Raw genomic sequence first — 24,173 nt, forward strand, 5'->3', positions numbered from 1 at the left:
AACAACAGTTTGAGGAATACATACTTACAATTGCTTGTGATAAATAAAAACATATTTTAACAGTGTACTTCTAGTTATAAGACAATGAGAAAAAAAATCTATTAGGAGATCCCAAGAAAATGAAAATTCTGCAGTTATTATAATCAAACATTCCTGTAGATTAGTTTACCATGAATGAAAACTGACATACATTCAGAGAAATATTAAAAATTGAAAAATAAGTAATATCTGACTAGCAATAATAATGTCATACAATAATTATAATTTAGTAGTTCAAACAATGGGATTTATCTTGCAGGCCATTTAAAGGAGGAATAGCAAACAAGTGTAAAATTATTACTTTATTTTATTTCTCTCAGTTTTAAACTTCACTTAAGATGTGTAGGTGCACAGCTTTTATGTAATTTTTATGAGATCCTAACTAATATTGCTATCATCAGATTTCAGGCATTTGCTTTTTTTAATGTTAAAATTTTTATTTTTTTTAAATAACTTTTTTTTTTTTTTATCTCAGGATGGCATGTTTAGAAAACAAAAACTAGAGCAGAGTAATGAAGCACAAAGTCAAATACCAAGATAGGGATACACATTCAAATGAGATGCTTTATAAACTGAATACAGGTGTGAAAAGGAATGGCATAGAATAGACCGGACATGGCATTAAAATGATCAATTGAATCAACATTCGTGAGCCAAATGGTAATTAGTTCAAACGTCCTCCAAATCTGAACTCTCAGGTGAGCACTTACTATTGATTTATCACATTATCACGTCATTTACTGTACTGTTTTCTGATACCAGTGTAGTGTCTGGCATTGAATTCCTTGTACTGCAAAGTTCAAAGACAAATAAATCAAAGCCCCATCGTTAGGAACTTTTTAAGTAAGTTTAGCTTCTACATAGAAAAAGAAACACAGTGGACTTCCATCTATATCCAGCTGAGTACAAATGTGGTGTGCCTCTGGAGAACAACATGAAGGTTACATAAAATGTTGCTTACAGAGAGCATATTGCCATGTTTGGTATAAAGTTTTTCACTAATGTCATTTCTGTTTTTATTGATGCTTTGGCTGATGACTCAAGTCTAGAGTCCTACTTCAGTGGAATATTTAAAATAATTATCTTGACTGAATTGGTATATAGTATGGTCAGGAAAATGGCAAAGATAAGTCTATAAAACAAATAAGAAAAAGAACTAGAAAGAAGCATGCACATCATGGAGTCAGGAAAATTTAATACCATGGTAGGCATGGAGAGAGAACAAAGAAAAATAATAGCTAAGACGCTCTGAACTCAGGGGAAGGACTGTTTCCTGAAGTTAAAATTTTTATGGTTTTCTTGTCACATAATGAAAAACACTGAACTGCTAAGTTAGTGTTAAACTGAGGCTAAGATAAATAGTTCCAAAATAGGGAAAGAGGCTGTGAAGTTAGATAATGATGTGCATGCTTAAATAGTGAAGAGTCTGAAGAAAAACTAAAGTGAAAAAAAAGTACTGAGAAGGCAGAACTTTAGGAAGCTAAAGAAGGAGAAGAAACACAGCTATAACCAACAGAATTAGAGGTAAAATGAACAAAGAAACAAAAACCATCTCTTCGGGAAGATTTTCAAACCAACCAGCAGGCCCCAGTAAGCATGAAAGGTCCTATTGTGTTTTAATTTGGTTTGCATACATATATATTGTTGGTGGGATGTTGGAAAACACGTGTCAGGAAAACTCAGCTTTAATTGAATCTAGGGACCAATTAGAGAATTCAACTAGGGAATCTAACAGCTTCTAAGGAGCAAGGGATGTCACAGAAAGCTGCTGAGATCTTCTCATGAATCTCTTTCATATCTCTCTACTGCTGCATGGCCCAATGAGAACATTGCTTCTTGGGTTTCCGAAATCATTGATTACTAAAGATGTTCAGTGGAAGAAGGAAGAATGCACTTAAATAGAGGAACTCTTCAATGCATAGGAAGTCCTTATATTGTGTGGCTTAAATACTGCTGTATTGTTGTAGTACTTAAAAATCATTAGGGAGGGGTTGAAGGGCATTGGAAAGGAGAAGGAAAAGGAAAAAATGAGAGAGTCAGAGAAGAAACAAGAAAGAGTAAGGGAGAAATTAAATATGACTGAAGTATACCACATGCATGACTGGAGTGTCAGAAACAATGTCCTGCATTTTGTACAGTTAAAAAATACTAATATAAAGCTTAACGTAAAAAATACTGTATTGACAATCGAGACCCTATCATGACATATCTTTTTAACTTTGTTAAATCTGTAAGTTTTAAAGAGGACACTAGTGATATTTTCTTCCAACATTTTTTTTTCTTAACATTTAATTTACATTGTCAATGCATATTTCTCATGGTATATAAAACTAATTCCCGGGCTTACAGTGTAAAAATATGTTCGGTGGAGAAGAACTACTGATTATGTAGTGACTTACCCAAGTTGAATTTTAAGGAAAGAAAAAAAGCTACAAAGTCTTATTATCCAAACACTAATTTGGAGTCTGTGAAGGTAAATCACAGGTAAATGAAGGGAATCTTACTAAACAAATTCATAAAGAATAAAAATAACAGTTTGTATATATGTGTATGAAGTTTGAGAATTGTCAGACATTTGCATAATTCACAGGTAAATGCTTCTAAACTAATTTTCGATGATTTTTATATTCACGGCTGTATTTATTTTCCTCCACCTTCTATCCCATGTTCTATCTGCTACGGTTGTAGCTGTTTTCACCCTTATTTTGCATGGATGCTTCCTCCTTAAGAAAAGTAGAAGGATCTTAGCCATTCTGATAGGTGTAAGATGGAATCTCAGAGTTGTTTTGATTTGCATTTCCCTGATGACTAAGGATGTTGAGCATTTTTTTAAGTGATTCTCTGTCATTCTATATTCCTCTATTGAGAATTCTCTGGTTATCTCTGTCCTCTCATTTTAATTGGATTATTTGGTTTGTTGGTGTATAATTTTTTGAATTCTTTATTTATTCTGGATATTAACGTTCTAAAAGTCGGTGAAGATCTTTTCCCAGTGTGTAGGCTGTCATTTTGTTCTATTGACAGAGTCCTTTGGTTTACAGAAGTTTAACACATTCTGGAGAGGATGTGGAGAAAGGGGAACCCTCCTCCACTACTTGTGGGAGAGCAAACTTTTTTTTCTGAACAAATTAAAAATAGTTGTTTTTTTTTTGCATGGATTGTATGTTACACATAAAGTTTCACTCTTGAAGCCAGTGCTCCAAGCCAGTAGAACAGTATATATAAAACATTTATTTGCATACAACTCATCTTTATAAAATATGAACTTATTTAAAATGATACACAACAGAGAAAATTTATGGGATGCCATGTGATATTTTGACATAAATGTATTTTGTGCAATGTAACGTCTCAAGAACTTATCAAACTTGTACAAACACTTTGGAAATCAATCTGGTGCTTTCTCAGAAAACTGGGAATAGCACTACCTCAAGATCCAGCTATACCACTCCTGGGCACATACCCAAAAGATGCCTCACCATTCAGTAAGGACATTTGCTCAACTATGTTCATAGCAGCTTTATTTGTGATAGCCAGAAGCTGGAAACAGCCCAGATGCCCCTCAGTGGAGGAATGGATACAGAAATTGTAGTACATCTACACAATGGAATATTACTCAGCAATGAAAAACAAGGAAATCATGAAATTTGTAGGAACAAGAAGAGATTATCCTGAGTGAGATATCCCAGAAACAGAAAGACAGGCATAGTATATATTCACTAATAAGCAGATATTACCTGCATAATACAGGATAGCCATCTACAGACCTAAAGAAGCTAAACAACAAGGACGACCCTAGGGAGGATGCTTAAGCCTCATTCAGAATGTCAAACCAGGTAGACACCATAAGCAGTGGAAGAGAGGAAACAAGATGGTAGCTTATGATCGAGGTTCCTGTGAAATGATTCACCCAACAAGATATCAAAGCAGATGCTGAGACTCAAGGCCAATCTTGGGGCAGAGCACAGAGCACAGGGAGTCTCATGGAGGAAGAAAGGGGTGAGAATAGAGGGACATGGAGGGGACAGGAGGCCCACAAGGAGAAAAACAAAACTAAAAGATCTGAGCCCAGGAAGTCCTGCAGAGACTAATGCACCAAGGAGGGCCATGCTTGGAGAAGACCTAGACCCCTTGCTCAGATGTGGCAAATTGGCAATTCAGTTTCCATGTGGATTTCTGCGTGAGTGGAGCAGGGGCTACATCTATCATGAACTCAGTTGACTTCTCTTTGATCACTCACTACTGATGATGCATCCTCTCCAGGCCCCCAATATCCAGACAGTCCTGATGAGACTTAACAAGCAATGGGCAGATGACAATAGTAGAAAACTCCCCCTTTCAGTGGACAAGGGGAAGGAGGTGAGGGGAAGAAGGAGGGAGTGTGGGACTGAGGAGACTTGATGGAGTGAGCTGCAATTGGATTATATAATGAATAAGTTGTGAAGAAAAAATAAAATTAAAATTAAAAATGAAAAAGAAAAGTAGAAGGAAACTCAAGGGATAAATGATGCATGCTGGAGAGATTGTGAAGAAAGGGAAATCCTCCTCCATTGCTGGTGGGAATGTAACCTTGTACAACCACTTTGGAATCAACCTGGTGCTTCTCAGAAAATTAGGAATACTGTTACCTCAAGATACAGCTATACCACTCCTGGTCATATATCTGAAAGATGCTCAACCATAAACCAAGAACATTTGCTCAACTATGTTCATAGCAGCATTATTCAAACATACACTAAGATATGCACACAAACACCACCACCACAACAACAACACACAAACAAGTCGTTCACATTTTAACAAATGCAGAGAAAGGTAGTCCATCTACACTGTTTTCAAGACCGAAGTGATTATAAACTTTAGAAATGTAATGCGCTGAGAGTGATAATTGGCTTCTTATTTATAGAAACCCCTTGAACAAGTCTGTCTCTGTGTGACAAGGCAGGCTGGAGACTTGATCATTCAAACAGATGCAAGGCTGAACAGAGTTCATCATGCACGTGTGCACCCTGCCATTCACAGCGCTGGGTCAGGAAGCGCAAATGTTTCTCTGTGAGCACTGAACAATATAAGAAATGCTTTTTGTCCAGTCAAAGACTAATGGTAGCTATCTATTGACCCTGATCATTCGCTCCTAGAGAGATGTTTTTTTTCCTTTTCCTTTACTTTTCCATCTCTCTAGTGGGTAGATTGTTTTCAGGAATCTATTCATATTTTTACCCTGTCATTAAAACTACCCTGGAGAAGTATGAGGAGGGCCTAAGTCCAATAGAAAAGTTTGTGGAAGAGGAAAATGGTGCTGCTGAGGGATGACGTGGAACAGTTGTTGAAAATACTGTAGACTTAATGATACACAAGAAGAATGGGGACCACTAAGAAATCTTTGAAAGACACTGAGGAGGTGGGAGTCAGAAGACTTCCTAAATAAAGGCAATGCTCACCTCATTTTGGGCCCATATTAAGCTGAAAGAGGAAGACAAAATCAAAGGACAGAGAAAATGTTTTAAATGTTCATAACTACATGGACAGACAGTAAAGCACAGCAAGACACACAGAGCTGTTTGACTGTAACTGTCTGTATCACCCCTGGCTTGCTGCTCACACAGCCTCTCTGTCATGACGCTTAGGTTTATGGTTTTGTCTATTTACACAATAAATTAGAGTACAGATAACCTCTATTTCTCATGTGGATTCCCTTATCTTCCCAAAAAAAAATGATGAACTTCTATTGACTGAATTAATATTTATTGAGCATTCTAATTAAAAGTAAACATTTATTGACATAATTTATTGCATTTGTCTGATTTATATACTGCTTTAAGTGGAAATACAATATTGTAATTACCTTGGAACAGAAAGAATCAATTATTTAACAACATAGATTATGTAACTACCTTAAGATTCAAAACAATGTCAACATCCTTAACTTCCGCAGTGTAGGAAGAATAGTCCTTCCGACTAACTTTGAGGACATGAGAAAATATACAAATAATCATAGAAAGCATAAAAGACAAGTTACTATCAGATGGACTTTGCAATTTGTCTTTAAGTAAATTCATTGTCATTTCAGTCTTTATTGCCTTTAAAAATTTTGTAAAGCAATTTGAAATATTCTCTTTTATGAAAAATAGAATTTAAAATAACATCTGCTTGCTAACATGAAATATTCCAACGTGTAATGACTGTGCTGAAGATAGGTAGAGTTACTATTGCCACAAAGGAGTCAGTATGTATTTTATTTCTTTTAGCTTTAATTTTAGGCTCATATTTGAATTTTGTAGAAATCATGAGCATAACTTTGCAGGTCCCTTCTCAACAATGAAATTAGGAAAGTGAAAAAGTGCAAAAGGCAAAGCACTGGCATTTTAAATTCAAATATCAACACAGGAGGTGCATACACACACACACACACACACACACACACACACACACACCTGTACATCATTGTTATTTCCATTTTGAGACTCTAGCTGACACTGTTAGTAAGGATATTAGTGCTAGATCAAATGTAGTTCTTTTTCAACACTGGGTTATTTAGTCATTGATATCCAAACCAAAAAGTTGTCGTAAAGATCTAAATAGAGAGCAACTGTGGGTCTAATGTCTTTAAGAGGCATGAAAGAATGGAAAGTTGAAGACTTCTCATTGAATATTGTAGAAATCAAACTTGGTTGTTTGCTAGGGACAAGTAACAAGGTATGTCTTATTTACAAACAATGAGCAATTAATTCTAATCTTACTCTAATTATTTCTAATTGTATCACCTAAATGTATGTTCATATTTAAGTATGCATGATGTTGGGGATATAGTATGGGTGTGTCGTGTATAAACTGGGATCAGAATGAAATAGGAAAGGGGAGGAAGAAAAAAATTAACAGACAGATTTAGAAAAGAATGGGTAGAAAAGCAGAGGTCCTGAGGAGGGGAAATAAAGAATGAAGGAAGAGTGATTGAAAGAAAAACTGAGAGCTGTGAAAATATGGTTGGTAGCATGCTTGCTGTGCATGGGGGGGGGATTTGAGTTTGAAAGCTTAACCCATGTGAAAAGAGCTGAGCATGGTGGTGACTCTTGTATTTCCTTCACTGGGAAGGCAGATAGAAGGAGATGCTCAGGCCCTGCGGGCAACCAACCCAGCCACTCTCCCAGCTTCAGGGCAATGAGACATGCTGTCTCAAAAATAACAACCAAGCAAAACAAAACAAAGATATGAAGTTGATAAGCACAAGACAGAAGGCATGCCTAAAAAAACAATACTTAATTTGTTCCCTGGCCTCCTTTGTGTGTGCACTCTGTTTCTTTCTGTATTTATCTCTCTCAGTCTTTCTTACACACACACACACACACACACACACACACACACACACACACACACACAGAAAGCCACCATAGGAAATAATGTTTTCTCCAGACTCTGAATACTGTCCAAGATTTTTAAAAAATGGACATTTCAAGCCAAATCTTTTCAGCAGCAGAGGAATGTCAATGTGTTTTGGCTGAACCAACTCTTGTGTTTATCTAAACAAACTCTCATCATGTATTTAAAACACTGGAAGCAGAACTATTTTTTTTTTAACAGGATGCTTTCAGAAAACAAGAGTTACAAACTTTTCAAAAGAATTCTTGCTAAAGAAAAAGAAAATTAAATTTAAATGAAGTGTTTGTCATAAACTGACACTTCAGAAAGGCACATTAATTTGCAGACAACAGTATCTTTCTATTCCTTTGTAAAATTTATTTTCTTCAGATAAGCACAGAAAATATCTACACAGGGACAGATGTGAAGCCAAAATGAAGTAAATTAAGCTGATTTCTAAAACATTACAGCATATTTCTCTCTTTGTATTTGGTTACATGTAGAATGAACCTCACGGGTTATATTTAATAAGATCATAGATTCATATTTTCTTAAAAACAATTAATTGAAAAATTGCCTCTGCCCTTCAGACTATCAAAGCAGATGCTGAGCCTGATGGGCAACTGTTGGGCAGAGTGAACAGAATTTTAGGTAAGAACTGGGAAATAGTAAGAGCTGGAGAGGACAGGGTCTCCACAAGGAGAGCAACAGAACAAGAAAATTTGAACATAGGGAACTTCCCAGTGACTCATACTCCAACCAAGGACTATTCATGGAGATAACCTAGAACCCCTGCACAGATGTAGCCCAGGGCAGTTCAGAGTCCAATTGGGTTACATAGTAATGTGAAGAGGGACTGCCTCTGACATAATCTGATTGGCCTGCTCTTTGATCACCTCCCTCTGGGGGGGGGGGTGCAGCCTTACCAGGCCACAGTACAGGACAATACAGCCACTTTTGATGTGAACTGACAGACTAAGAACAGAAAGGAGAGGAGAACCTCCCCTATTAGTGGACTTGGGGAGTGGCATGCAAGCAGAGGGAGGAGGGAGGGTGGGATTGGGATGGGAGGAGGGAGGGGCTTATAGGGGGATGCAGAATGAATAAAGTGTAATTGATGAAAAAAAAAAAGAAAAATTGCAGAGATCTATATGAATGACATTTGGATGAGTTTGCAGACTTACAGTTCTACTTATTAACTACCCTTATTCTAAGTAAGAGTTAATTAGAAAGCAAACAATGGGAAAGACTATGGTAAAATTATTTTATAAATTATAAATTCGTCATCAGGCACTTAAACGTTGTCACCTATTCTTATGTTTTGTTTTATAGTCATGGACTGAATTTTCTCTAGATGCCCCATTCTGCAAAGTACAAGTGCATGTAATTGTCTGTGCTGTTAATTTTCAAGAAGCTTTTTATTCTTTTTCATCATTGTAACACATATCTGAGTTATTTTTATACTAAAAATATTACAAAGAAATTTGATCCTCTTTTTTACCTTAAGCATGCAATTTCATGGAGATTTCTAAAGTTATTACACACATATGTATTTGGTTATGTCAGTGTTTTGGTAGCAACATTCAAATTTGAAGATTCTCTGAATATTACGTTACTTCACCTTTATTTTCATAGGAAACATAGGGAGGGGGAAAGCGGAATAGAAGTGGGAGACAAGAAGGAAGAGGGAGAGTGATGGAAAGTTGTATAATTATGATGGTCACCACAAACATTTAGACTACTTTGCATAAATTAGATTCTACTACATATGTTCAAGTGTTCCCATTCATGTATCTGATTTGCCTATAGTCTTTCTCAGTGTGTGCCAAAAACTGTGTGCCTGGTATCATACATATTAACAATACTTCATGTGGAAAAAAATACATCCAGCTAAATTTCAGACTGCACCATGGAAGACACGGCATCTGAGTGATGCCTTAAAGGAGGTACAGAATGGGATCCACAGAAGTGGCTTCAACTGTGTTTATGACAAAAGATGAAGTGACCAAAGCACTAAGTGTAGAAGAACTCAGGATAAATATATCTGGGCACAGGGGTCTTTTGTGAGACTGATTCTCCAACCAAGGACCATGCATGGAGATATCCTAGAGCCCCTACTCAGACTTAGCCCATGGCAACTCAACATCCAAGTGGGTTTCCCTTGTAAGAGGAACAGGGACTGTCTCTGACATGAACTCAGTGGCTGGCTCTTTGACCTCCCTCCCCCCAAGGGAGGAACAGCCTTGCTAGGCCACAGAGGAGGACACTGCAGACAGTTTTGATGAGACCTGATAAGGTAGGGTCAGATGGAAGGGGAGGAGAACCTCCTCTATCAGTAGCTTTAGAGAGGGGCAGGGAGGAGATGAGGGAGGGAAGGTGGGTTGGGAGGGAATGAGAGAGGGGGCTATAGCTGGGATACAAAGTTTATAACCTGTAATTAATATAAAAATAAAATTAAAAAAAACTCAGGATAATAAGCTAATCGGCTTTTAACCTTTTCTGAAACATTAATGATAAATTCCACAGAGGACAGAAGGGAATATCAGTCAGTGATGAGACCTGGGGACACATGCTCAGCTATGTTCATAGCAGCTTTATTTGTGATAGCCAGAATCTGGAAATAATCCAGATGTCCCTCAACCGAAGAATGGATAAAGAAACTGAGGCATAGTTACAAAATGGAATACTACTCAGCTATTAAAAACAAAGAAAATATGAAATTTGCAGGTAAATGGATGGAACTGGAAAGATCATCCTGAGTGAGGTAACCCAGACCCAGAAAGACACACATGCTTTGTACTTATTTATAAGCAGTTCTTAGCCATATAGTACAAGATAAGCATACTATGAAGACCCAAGTGAGGGTGCATACATCTCACTCACAAGGAGAGATAGAATAGACAGAGGTAATAGCTGAAGAGATGGGAAAGGTGAAAGAAGAGCCAGGGGGTACAGGGATTTAAAAAGGACAATCAGAACTGAGGAGAGCAAGGGTGAGAGGTCAGAAGGTCTGTAATTAGAAGCTGAGGTTGGGGACATCTCTGTGACAAGTGGAAGACCTAAGTGAGGGTAGGCTCCTGGGCAGATATGAGCAGAGACTCTTAGTTGCAGAGAGCATAGAGACTGAAGAGGACACCCTCTAACTTGACTAGTCTTCTAGTAAAAAGTGGGGAACACCAGCCAACCCACAAAAACTTTGACACAAAATTTACCTTGCCTATGAGATGGGCAGGGATAAAGATAGAGCAGAGAGAGCGGAGATTGAGGGAATGCCCTACCAATGCCTGGCTCAACCAAAGACCCGCCCTATTGGTGAGTGCTACCCCTTAACACAATGCTAAGCTTGCAGACAGAAGTCTGTCAGAGTTGTCATTTGAGAGGTTCTACCCAACATTGCCCCCAAACAGACGCCGAGACTAACAGCCAAGCATGTATAGGGAGTCTTGGGGAATAGTGGAAGGAAAGAGAAGAGCATCCAGAACTGACAGGAGCTCCACAGAAAAACAACAGAACCAACTAACCAGGGCACAGACGGGTTTGCTTAGACTGCAGCTTCAACCAAGGACCATGCATGAACTGGACATAGGTCCCCTACAAAGATGTAGCAGATGGGCAGCTTAGGCTTCAAGTGGGTACTCTGGTAAGGGAAGTGGGGACTACACTGGACATGGACTCACTTGCTGGCTTTTAGTTCACTTTTCCCTGGCAGCATTATCTTGGCAGGCCTTACACAAAGAGGACAAGTTCAGTCTTGATAAAACTTGATGAACTTGGATAGATGAGAAAGGGAGGTCCCTTTTCTAAGAGGGAAAGGATGAGGAGAGGGAAAGAAGATAGGACTGGAAAGGAAGGAGGGAAGAGGATACAAGGGTGTAAAGTGAATAAAACAAAAGATCAAGAAAAAAATTTTAAAGGATCAAATAAGATAAATAAATGCTATATTGATTTGACCATTCTGTAACTCTGGCACCCATAAAGGCTCTGTATTCAAGGTAATAAATAAAATAAATGGGAAGAGTAGAATATGAAAGGACATAATGTTGAGACACCTTCTTTATGATCAGAAAAAGAAAAAAAAACATCTTTGTGACTTCTGGTTAGAATTTAGGTTTTCTTTAATGCCCTGTTGCTTATAAAAAATAAATAAATAATGCTTAGATTTTGTAAAAAAAAAAAAGACTGGGGTAATATGTAGTCAGAGAGAATTATCAAAGTGGAAATATAAATGCTTGCATTTCTGCCTCTATGTCTTGTACGTGTCTACCTAGGCTACTGATATCCAGTAGGTGGAATTAGTCTAATAATTAAATGCAAAGGGAAGCATGTCCCTATAAAACTTTAACAAAAGTTCTAGCACTTGAAATTTATAGCCTTTGTCCATTCTCATACACGGATGAGCACTAAGCATTGGTGGTCAAAAGGAAAAGAAAAAAGATCAGGGACAGAGAAGCTAGTAGGAATTTACTGCAGGAGATAAAGTTTTTATGCTGTAACTGAAAATTAAAATCAAGAAGTAAGAATAGATTTATATAAGGTTTTTAGAATATGAAATAGTGAATCTGCTGACTTTGTGGCAAATTCTAAACTAAATTCTTTCCAGGCATCACCATAATTAATCCACATGAACTTTGCTTGCTTGTTTGTTTAGCTAGCTGGTGTTCTCTTTTTAATTATGACAAACATGAAAAAATATTTTTAGAGTAATGATGGGGAATATAGAAATGTATGTATTAAATAAAGTGTCTAATTCCTCAGGGTTTCACATGCATATTTGGGAAAAAGGGAAATAGGATAATGAGTATAAGCTTTGTTATAGACGAGAGGGACCCTGGTAGATGGTATATGAGTTCCTAGAAGAGAAAAAAATTAACTCAGGAGAATTACTATAAGTTTTATTTTAGTTATATCACATCTTAGAATTCATCTGGAAACTATCTTGACATTTTGCAGAAGCCAGCTGAATATCTCACATACATATTTTGGGGAAGATCTACACAGTGCCGATAAGCCTTTACATTGCCAAGCAAGAGAGTGTGGAGTAGAAAGACAGTAGGAACAAAATGTGATTTGAAGATAGGAGGAATAAATAGCAACCCAAGCATGACTTTAGAATTAAAATAGAGTCAGTATATACTATGCTGTCAGAAAAGACAAGGAAGGAAGACTGAATTAGAAGGAACAAGTGTTCATTCAACAATCGTGTCATTTAAATGGATATAACACGGAGACATGCAAAGAGATGGATGGATAGTTAAGGAATAGATATATTGCACACATAGTCATGCTTGTGATATGACAACATGCACATCTTTGTTTCCGTATATATATGGTTGATTGGTTGACACGCTTGCACCTTGGGGTTTCATGTGAACACCTGAAGCAACTATATTAACTACTGAAATTACTCATATCTTTAACTGAGCTGTGATGCTCTGTATCAACCTCCTCATGCTACAGACTAAGAAACTGTGCAGTGTAGATGAGCTCATATGTTCAGAAATTAGAGCTTCAGGAAAATCGTTGATAATAATGTCTACAGAAGCTGAAACTACATGCAGGAAGATTGTACGAAAGCAAACAAATGACAAGAAACTTCTTCACATTTTTCTTAAGTACTGTTCATTTCTTTACTCTCTTTAATATTCTTTCTGTATTAATTTTACATAATCACCTTCTTATTTTAAACATGCTACTCAATAGTCAAGAGATGACTCAGCAAGCGAAGGTGTTTGCCACCAAGCATGATGATCTGCATCCAATTTCTAAGACCCAACTTCCACAACTTGTCCTCTGACCTACAGACAAACACATAATGTAAAATAAAACAATAAAATTGTTCTATCTGCATTTTTTGCGTATTATCTATAAGAGGTGATATTTATATATCTGTTATTAAATTTATTTCAATGAAATATAAGGTTAGATATATAAAATTACAAGTTAAATATTTATTTTGAAAACTTTTGCTTTTGTTTACTCAATGATGAACAAATCAAACCGTGAACTACTCATTCACCAGAATAAAGTAATTCATAGGAGGATGAAAATGCTTTGGTTGAACAATGTAAAATAGAGATTTTCTCATCCCAATAGAAATATGAATTCAAAAAACAAGAACAGATACAGACACAGCATTTCAGACAATTTCTATTCTAAAAGTGTATTGAGAAAAAACTTTATTAGAAGCATACTTGTTTATGCCGAAAGTGAAAATGTGAACAAAGTTTTAAAGACAAACAACGTGACACAGTGAAAGAACTGCTGTGGCTCCTTAGCAGATGAGATTGTAAACCAAAAAAGAAAGATGAAGTGAGGGGAAAGCTCAAATCAGTGCCTACTCATTGGAACCACCTTCTGTAAGATTCTAGCACTGATGTCCTTATAACAGGACAAGGGAGGAGTGTCAATCTTGACTCCTGACGTCATTTCTGTATCAAATCGCCAGTGGGCGAGGAGGTTTCTGATATATGATATTGCATAGCTTTAAACCTGTAACTCTGGTAACTGCCAGGTCTCTTCAAGGGCTCTAGAAATGCTGTCTGTGTATTGGGTCTAAACATAATGGCTCCGTGTGTGTGTGTGTGTGTGTGTGTGTGTGTGTGTGTGTTTTACCACAGTTTCATCATCCCCTTTGTGGTTCTTCTCTCTCCTTGCACTTGAGCTGTCACGAGTACAGTGGCTCTTGGAGTTCTTGAGTTACTTAAGGAATATTTGACCATAAATAAAGGTACACTTTATTGTCATTACATAGAGAGGGCTACACTCTAAGAATTTAAATTAGGGGTGACTCAAAACATTACGATTACTGGTCTAGGACCCCCTCTACTAGAAAATAATTACAGTCTGGAAGAAAAACTCTTTCAGGAAAGTTCTACAACCATCTCCCACATATTCAGTAGCCCTGGCCTCTCTACCCACCAGATTCCAGAAGAGTTCTTTCCCAAAACATGAAAAAAAGTTCCTGTTTCTTTTTTTTTTTGGGGGGGGGGGAGTAACAGGAGGAGATGTTTGTTTTGAAGCAGGGTATTACTGTTTGGTTCTGGTAGGCCTATAGACAAGGCTGTTCCTGAACCCACAGAGACTTGCTTGCCCTTGTATTCTGAGTATTGAGATTAAAATGTTTGCCACCATGCCTGATCCTCTATATTTTTAAGGTGTTCCTGGGAGATGGTGAGTTAGAAGGTCTGGTGGTGAACTGTACTTTCTATACTATAGTCTGGTGACACAATCTGATGTTAAATTCACCTAAAATAATCTTATAAGGAAGAAAGTAGTTACGGCAAAAAAAGATTTTTGATATGCTTACAACAACTTGAAAAAAAAACGTGAGTACAATCAAATATAACCTAATATAGTATACACAAAACAAAATATCTACACCTGGTATTACATATTGAAATTCTGGCTATAGAGATGGATCAGTGGTTACAGAAGACCTGGCTTCAATTGCCAGACCCACATCATTGCTCACATCTGTTCCAGGAGATTCAGTTCCCTTTTCTGAGACCCACGAACACAACTACTTGATGTACAGACATACATGAAATCAAAATACTCAGGTTCATAAAACAAAATAAATAAGTCTGCATTAAACACTGACTGTCAATGAAGACAAAGTTCTTAACTTGTAAAATTTCATTTGACCAGTACCCACAGGTAGATATAGCTCTCTGCAGGGGTATCATCTGCTGCAATGTTAGACTTTCACATCATTATTTCATAATACTATCCTTTAGTCTCTCCTGGTTTTTTGTTTGTTTGTTTGTTTGTTTTTTTGTAACAGAGCTGGAGCCAGTTCACAGTCCAAGACAGGTTTGTTCATATGACATGTTATTGTTCACCTTTGTAATATATTTTAATGGTTTACTGTTAATATATATATATATATATATATATATATATTAATGCCTAAAGTCTACATTTTGGAAGAAAAACCTTGTAGATATTAAGAACAAATGCAAAGAAACTTAATTGTGTTAGTTATCTATGTTTATGTTCGTTTATTTAAGAAGAGAATATGTTACCATGGAATGAGAGAGGGAGAGAGCAGGTGGCAGGATACCTCTTAAAAAAACAAACCAGACAAGCACTCAGTCTCATGCCATACTTGAAGGAGGGTTCATGTGGAAGGACTTTCTCAAGGAAGTGCTGCAACGACTTCTTAAAATCCCTTTTGCCCAGCAGTGTTGGTCAGATGTACTTGGCTAATTGGACTAACTAAACAAAAATCTTGGCTGGATTAAAGCTGTACTTTTAGTCATTTTGTTAAAACCAGCTCTTTCTTGTTCCAATTTTGTATTCATGCTTTTACAAAGCGCTTTTAATAGATTTGATTTCCCTAAGTTAGCTCTGTCTGCATCTACATTCAGAGCGCAACAGAGGCGAAAGCGGACAGGAGAGCTGTGCTGATTCTCTTCACAGGGCCATAGACTGGATGAGCTCATCCTCTTCCAGGTGATGCTAATTCTAAAGCACAGGGTCAATGTGCTGTTCTGAGAAGTCCTGCAGGAGGGGAGAGTCCCTTAGTATTTGATTGGATAGTTTCCAAGGTACTCATTTATCCCTCAGGTGGTTATCAATGATGCTGTACTCTCCAGAAGAATGAAGAAACCCAAACAGGAGAATTGTTGGAAATCCAAGGCCAGTTAGGTTATAGAAAAGTCACTCAAACATTTTCCTTAAAATGTAATTTATACACATAGGAAGTTAAATTTTCAAATACTTAGGAGTAAAGAAAATACATAAATGTGTTAAGTATAATATATATGCATATATATAATGTATCTGTTGACCTGATATAAAATTTCCATAAATTATTTATATAGAGTTTAAATTGAATAGAACCATATAAGGTAAATTGTTTTTGTTTTTATAAATAAAAGTTCTTAGAGACAAGACGGAGGCAGTGGGCATGCTGAGAAAAATTATATAAATATTAATATTTTCAAAATATCAAAATTTCCTCAGGTTCCACTGGTTAATGCTATCAATAACTACTGAAAACAATGAAGGAGCTGATACAGTCATTTAATTCAAACAAAGAAATGCTGCATAGCATGCTGGGTTCTCATTAATAACCATTAATATTGAAAATAGAAAAATGAACACTGAATGTAATAATATCTTTCTAGGAAACTGAAAGCTTTCAATAAGCCACTTTCAGGCAGAGTATATTTTAAAGTGAGAAGAGAAAATTAAGACTTTATTATTTATCACCATGCACAAAACTAAAGTCCATGTGGATCAAAGATCTCAACATAAAACCAGACACACTATTTTGGTTAAAAGAAAAAGTGGGGAAAAGCCTTTAACTCATTGGCACACGAGACAACTTCCTAAACAGAACACCAACAGCACATGCTCTAGAAGGAACAGTCAATGAATGGGACCTCATGAAACTGAAAAGCTTCTGTAAAGCAAAAGACACTCATCAAACAAAACGGCAGCCAACAGACTGGGAAAGGATCTTCACCAACCCTATATCTGACAGAGGGCTGATATCAAGGATATATAAAGAACTCAAGGAGTTAAAAAGCAATAAATCAAGTAATCCAATTAAAAAAATGGGGTACAGAGCTAAACAGGGAATTCTCTGTAGAGGAATATAGAACATCAGAAAAACAAAGAACTGCTCAGAGCCCTTAATCATCAGGGAGATGCAAATCAAAATGACCCTGAGATTTCACCTTATACCCATCAGAATGGCTAAGATCAAAAACTCAAGTGACAATACGTGCTGGAGAGGATGTGTAGAAAGGGAAAACCTCCTCCACTGATGGTGGGAATGTAAACTTGTACAACCACTTTGGAAACCAATCTGGCGCTTTTTCAGACAATTAAGAATAGTATTTCCTCGAGATCCAGCTATTCCACTTCTAGGCTTCCAAAGTATGCTCAAGGAACACAAAAAGGACATTTGTTCAACCATGTTCGTAGCAGCTTTATTCATAGTCCTTCAATGGAGGAATGAATACAGAAATTGTAGTACTTTTACACAATGGAATACTATTCAGCAATTAAAAACAAGGAAATCATGAAATTTGCAGGCAAATGGTGGGATCTAGAAAAGATCATCCTGAGTGAGGTATCCCAGAAGCAGAAAGACACACACACAGTATATACTCACTTATAAGTAGATACTAGAGCTATAATACAAGATAAACATACTAAAATCTGTACACCTAAAGAAGCTAAACAAAAAGGAGTGTCCTGAGTAAGATGATCAATCTTCACTTAGAAAGAAAAATGGGATGGACATTGGAAGAAGGAGAAAACAAGAAACAGTACAGGATCCTGCCACAGAGGGCTTCTGAAAGACTCTGCCCAGCAATGTATCAAAGCAGATGTTGAGATTCATCACCAAACTTTAGGCAGAGTGCAGGGAATCTTATGAAAGAAAGGGGAGTTAGTAAGACCTGGGGAGAACAGGAGCTCCACAAGGAGAGCAACAGAAACAAAATATCTTGGCACAGGGGTCTTTTCTGAGACTGATACTCCAACCAAGGACCAAGGTCCATTCATGGATAACCTAGAACCCCTGCTCAGATGTAGTCCATGGCAGTTTAGTCTTCAATTGGTTCCCTAGTAAGGGGAACAGGAACTAACTCTGACATGAATTCAGTGGCTGGCTTTTTGAGCACCCCTGCCCCGAGGCAGTAGCAGCCTTGCCAGACCACAGAGGAGGACATTGGAACCAGTCCTGATGAGACTTAATAAGCTAAAGTCAGTGAACTTGGAGAGGGGTATGGGAAGAGATGAGGGAGGGGTTATGGGATTGGGAGGGAATGAAGGAGGGGGTTAAGGCTGGGATAGAAAATAAATAAAATGTAATTAATGTAAAAATAAAAATTTAATTAAAAAAGACTTTATTAAAGTTTGTCTTTGATCCAGTGATTCTTAACCTTCCTAGTGCTGTGACTTTTTAATACAGGTCCTCATCTGTAGTGACGTTCAATCATAAAATTATTTCTGTTGCTACTTCATAACTATAATTTTGCTATTTTTCTGAATCATAATGTAATTACTTTTGGACATAGAGTTTTGCCAAAAGGTTCATGATGCACAAGTTGAGAACTGTTGTTTAACTTTTCTCTGGAACAGAAAACCTGATTACTGATCAATTAATTAAATAATTTACCTATGTATAAGTATTATGACGCCAACAATTATAAGCCATGTAAAACCCAAGATCAATCTTGAATGTTGGTGAATATCTGCTTTTGTCTACATACTCCTTCCCATGGACATGCATACATACACATACACATACATACACACATACTGCTTTGGCATTCAGAGCAGTTAGAGTACAGTAGGGATACATCAGTTTTTAAAAATATCAAACCAGTGTTATAATCTGAATGCTGGTCTCTCTACCGAAATCATAGGCTGAAATCTAAGGGTTGTTGGGAGACACTGGAAAGCGTGGCTTTGGAGAGCACCCTAACACATACATGAGATTAGTGCCCTTAAAAAACACATGCCAGAGAACATTACCACTCTGATACCACATGAGTCCAACTGAAAAGCAAGTGCCCTCAATGAAGCAGGGAAAAGGGCTTTACACTTGATCATGGATTTCACAGTGTCAGAAATTTAAAAAAAAATGTTGTATATAGGATACCAGCTTGTAATATTATTGTTATAGTAGCCTTTCTAGTTGAGAATTATCAACTAGGATGAGAAATCTGCAAGGAACAAAATATATGTTTAGCTTAAAACTTTGCAAAAGACAACGGGAATCATACTGATAACCATATTCTTCATTTTGTTGCACGTGGAACACACTGCTCTTATTATTTCTCAGTATCATTTAAGACTGGAAATACTAGTGAAAACTGCAAACATTTCCCCTTGTTTGGAAATAAGAAATCTAAAGTCCAGAAAAATTAAGATACTTGCCAAGAGGCACATATATCATAATGAATAATTTTGTAGAATGAAGATTCTGGGGCTAAATAAAATATTCTCAATGTACCCTCCCTCGGGAGTTAAAGCGGCACCAAGTGTAGAGATTTTATGTCATCCTTGCCTGTAAATTTAAAAACCACGTTAGAACTAGTCTTTAATGCTTCTGATGCAGCCTTTTCAATATCCCTAAAGGTAATGTATGCTATCAAAGGAAGCTAAAGGTCACAAGAATCAAGTAACATTAGTGAAATAAGCAAGTTCAATTGAGATTGATATTTATTTTAAAAATCACTTGGTTCTTCTATAGCTCTATACTGATCACATTAAGTGTGCAGACACATTCCAGCAGGGTTCTGTGGAAGGCAACTGTTGCAGCTATTCATCATTTTGGTGAGATAAAATGCCATGACCAAATGATTTAAAGGAGGAATATTTACTTTGACTCAGAGTTCAAGGCTTCAGGTCTGTCCTGATGGGATAGTACTTAGGCACACTCAAGGGATTTGAAGAATTTGTGTAAACAGGGACAGGGAGCAACAGGAGCCAAGGCACAAGCAGAGAGGCAATGCCAGGGTCTCATGTTCAGAAGACTGAGAAAACATGGCTTGGATTATTCTAAAAAAAAAAAAAAAAAAAAACGAAGAATATGTCTAGCAGGATAACGGTCCTTAAACTTTTCTATTCAGAAGTTAAAAAGCTGCCTCTTCACTTAAAATTTCTCTGGATAGGAAGAGAATGACCTCCTGGAGAGATATTCCTTAGATTGTAGGAATCAATGGAAACATGACTGCAGAAGAGATTTGTGGGTAATACAGACTGTAGAGCAGGTAGATGAGATTTTTTATAGTCACCCTAGAATGAGTTGACAGAGAAGCAAGCATCCCTGACATTTGCCTGGGCAACTGACAAGAGGCAGTGATATGAATGTGCTGATAACTTTCATCTAGCTCAGTGGTTCTCCAACTTTCTAATGCTGTGACCCTCTAATTCCATCCCTCGTATTATGGTGACTCACAACGATAAAATTAGTTTTATTGCTACTTCATAACTGTAATTTAGTTATTGTTACAAATTTTAGTGTACATAACTGATATGGAGGATATCTGACAAGTGACCCCAAAAGTGATCGGGACCCATGGGTTGAGAACCACTGATCTAGTTACACAGGTAAACACAAGTAGGAGGGTGTTGTTCAGCAGCCTAAGCACAAAACGTCTTAACTAGTAGGCAGGATATTGAAGACAGGATCTGAGGCTTGAGACTGGATTCTCAAAAAAGAGAGATCTAGAAGGCATACTGACAGCTTTGTACAATTATTGAGTTTAAAAGTCTTCCCCAGCAGATGCAAAGACTGCAGCAGAAGACAGTGCAGGGAAGGAGGCAGTTCCATCATCTCAAAGAGGAAGAGTGAATGAGGCTATGATACCCTTTATTTTTGTTTTTATTATTTTATTTTTACTTACATGTTTGTCTTTGAATACTAAAGGAACAATGGAAGGAGAACAAAAAAGATTTTAAGGGATGATAATGGGATATACTGACATGAGTCTAGAAAGAAGCTCTTGGGAGAAGGAAAGTGATCTGCAAGGGAGGGAAGGAGGAGAGGGACAAAGATGACTAAGGAAATGGTATGAATGAAATGTCGTAATTAACCCAAAACTTGGTTTGATAACTTAAAAAGTAATTAAAAAATTAAATTTCCAGTTGTGATGTTGCAGGCCTTTGATGTTAGAACCTGAGAGGCAGAGGCAGGTGGATCTCTCTGAGTTCAATGGTCAACAAATTCTCAGATACTCCTGAAACCTTAATTTCAAAAAGATACTAGAACAGGGAAGAATGTATACATCTATATTTATCCTTGCTTAAATAGTTGAATTAGTATATGAATACACTTGTTAATTAGCACTCACATAAATTTAACAGTCTTAGCAGTTAGCCACAACAAAAATGTATCACGCTTGGAATGCACAATGCGTAAAACAGTCTGTGGCTAAGGGCGTGGCTGCATCAGTGAAGTCCCTGCTGCAGCATGAGAGTAAGGACTAGAGACTTAGTCCTCAGCACCCACAAAAAAGTCTTATGTGCATCTGTGACCCCCAGTGCAAGGCTGTCACAAGCAGGCCGACCCCTTATCAGCCACTCTAGTCTAAAATTAAGGTGGAGAGTGACTGAGGAAGACACCCAAAGTCAACCTCTCGCTTCCACATGCATGTTCACACGTGTCTGCCTATTGCGTGTACATATGCACACACATATATACACCACATAAACTCATATAAATAAAAAAACCTTAGTTTTCTATATTGAATAATGAAATTTTCTGTAAAGGATGCACCACACAGATATCCATGTATATGTATGTATTTGTATGGTAGAATAGTCTTCTATATTTTATATCAATAATCTTACATGTATCATAGTGAGGCATGATGTTTGTTAGGTTAAAAAAGGTGTTATTAGAATCTCTTCACTTTTAGTTTTTCAGGAGCAAGTCTTACGTACACATGGAGTATGTGTCCACAGACAGGGAGGCTGCTCCTAGGACACGAACTGATACTTGCAGGGACATTGTGGAAGTTATCAGTTGCTTGGGCCTGGCAGATTCTCAGACCAATGAGCGAATTCTTCAGAAGAAGTAGAAATGCACATAAGAAAGCTCTTGGAGGGCAAGGTGACATCCCTGGCTGGACCTGGAAAGGTGGCTAGTATTTGGCTTCCAGAGTGGACAAGGTGGGGATTACGGCCAGCACCCTGCTCTAGCATGGCGCCTTTTACCTTTATACTTATATCAAAAGAGCCGAATTATAATGATGTCTTTTGCTATCTTTTTGAATCACATTCCTGTCACCATAGAAACAACAGTACAATACTTCTCATCATCTGCTATTATAAGACCAATTTTTACAATCCTGTGCTGATTTTTACCATTTCCTCAATGTAAGCAAAACCAGTCATATTGCTCAGATTTTTATCAGTTCTTAAATTTATTGATTTAATTACTTTTAAGAGCAAATATTAATCCTATAATAGTTTTTGTAAGAAACAGGGCCATAATTTCAATAGAAGCAGTTCAAGAACTATCTTATTTAGCTCATAATTAAACACTTATCTGTTAGGTAATTTAGGCATAGATTCAGCACACAAGATCCTCATGAATTCTATTACTAGATAATTATGCAACCTACTGTTACAACTTCATACATGGAAAAGTAGCATTTCAATGTTCAGATATGCACATTTAAGCAAAGAGATTCTCAAATAGATGGATGATTTGGGCCAAGGCATGCAATTACACTAAAAAGAAATGAACTACAGAAACTAGACAGCTTTGTAACCTGAATTAGCACTTACTTCCATCTCCACCTTGCTTCGTTTGAACCTAAATGGCTCTTAGCCAAAACGGTTGTTGATTCTCCAGCCTTAAACCCCATCATACTTATAAAGTGTATTTGAAGAGAACTCTTTTTTAATAGCTAGATAATAACCAGATTAAGTGGCAACTGTTGTTTAATTTGGACAGCAATTTGCAGAAATAGGCTGGGAATCACACATCTTCTTTACCACAGAGAAACCAAGGGAAAGGGCGTTTACTCACACTGCACAATGAGCTGCACCAGGGCCTCCCTTGGCTTCACGTTGAATCCATTGTACTGGCTGGTCTGACATCTGTACATCCCTGACATTTCCCTTGACACATTCACGATCCTGAGTGTCCCATCGTAACTCTCCATTTGCATTGTCCCATCAGGCATCGCGACTTCTTTATCCGCTCTAGACCAAAGGATGATTGGTTTAGGTTTCCCAGTTACTTGACACTGAAGTTCTATTGTGTCTCCTTCTCTGGTGACCAAAGGTGATTTTTCCTGTGGAACAGTCAGATTGGGTGGAACTTGAAATGGGAAAAAGAAAATTTTTCAAGGTTAGTATAAACTGGTAAGACATATTCAGGCACAGAATATCATAAGGAAACAATTTCTGCTGGTTGAAGGAATTTGACAATGCAGATGACATTAAATATAGAAACCACAGTCATAAGGGGAAGGTGCTCTCACTTAAGGAAACCCTACAACTTTCATTGTTTATTCTCAAATGAAGACAATATACATTCTCACAGTAAGTATAATATTACATTTGAAGGCAAATAGTCAATATAAAGAAACTCTATTCAATGTCTTGCCTTACTATCCATTAACTGGCCCTCTATCTTTGCTTGAAACATAAGGAATTGATTCAACTGTTGCCTTCACATGCAACATCTTCCTTTAACAGCAAAGTCACAACCAGCTTTATAGCAAACTACCAATTAAATAACAGCAATGAGATAGGAATAAAGTGTAATTAATAAAAGTTAAATAAAAATTAAAAAAATAAAAAACAAAGTAAATAAACTGTAATTAATATAAAAATTAAAAATTTAATAAAAAACAAAACTTCAAAAAAAAGAAAAATTAGTTATATAATATATATTACAGCATCCTAACAGCTGGATCGTATAATCACTGTCCTCTTTTAGTAAACATATGCATTCCAAGAATTGACATCAACACATTTTTTTGGCAGAAAAAATGGATACACGTAGAAAAAATTACTTTAAAAATTTATTTTGTAGCTATTAAATATTTAGTTAGAGTTCTTTCTTTCTTTCTTTTTTTTTTTGGAAGCAAACCACACCCCCCACAAAAATCTGGCAATTCTAAAAACTATATTTATATTTTAACAAAATAACTGAATGACTTCATAATATAATGATTTCATGATATTTGTGAGGGTAAATAAGTATAGTAATAAAATGATATTGACATTTGACACATATGATGTATTTCCTAGTATGTGCCAAACATACATAGAGATTTTATATTTTTATTCAA

At 36.8% G+C, this 24,173-nt stretch overlaps 1 protein-coding gene across 2 annotated transcripts in view; it reads right to left on the bottom strand.

Annotated features, from left to right (window-relative positions):
* The window catches only part of Mdga2 (MAM domain containing glycosylphosphatidylinositol anchor 2), an 886,150-nt gene that overhangs the window by 168,351 nt on the left and 693,626 nt on the right, over window positions 1-24,173 (bottom strand). The window contains exon 8 of one of the 2 annotated variants that reach the window (XM_060387567.1): window positions 22,901-23,194. The exons of the other annotated variant lie outside the window; for it this stretch is intronic. Within the exon in view, the coding sequence (XP_060243550.1) occupies window positions 22,901-23,194 (294 nt within the window). The remainder of the gene's footprint in view (window positions 1-22,900; window positions 23,195-24,173) is intronic. 2 annotated transcript variants of the gene reach the window in all.

Source organism: Meriones unguiculatus, chromosome 7 (genome assembly GCF_030254825.1).
Source record: "Meriones unguiculatus strain TT.TT164.6M chromosome 7, Bangor_MerUng_6.1, whole genome shotgun sequence".
Lineage (NCBI taxonomy): Eukaryota > Metazoa > Chordata > Mammalia > Rodentia > Muridae > Meriones > Meriones unguiculatus.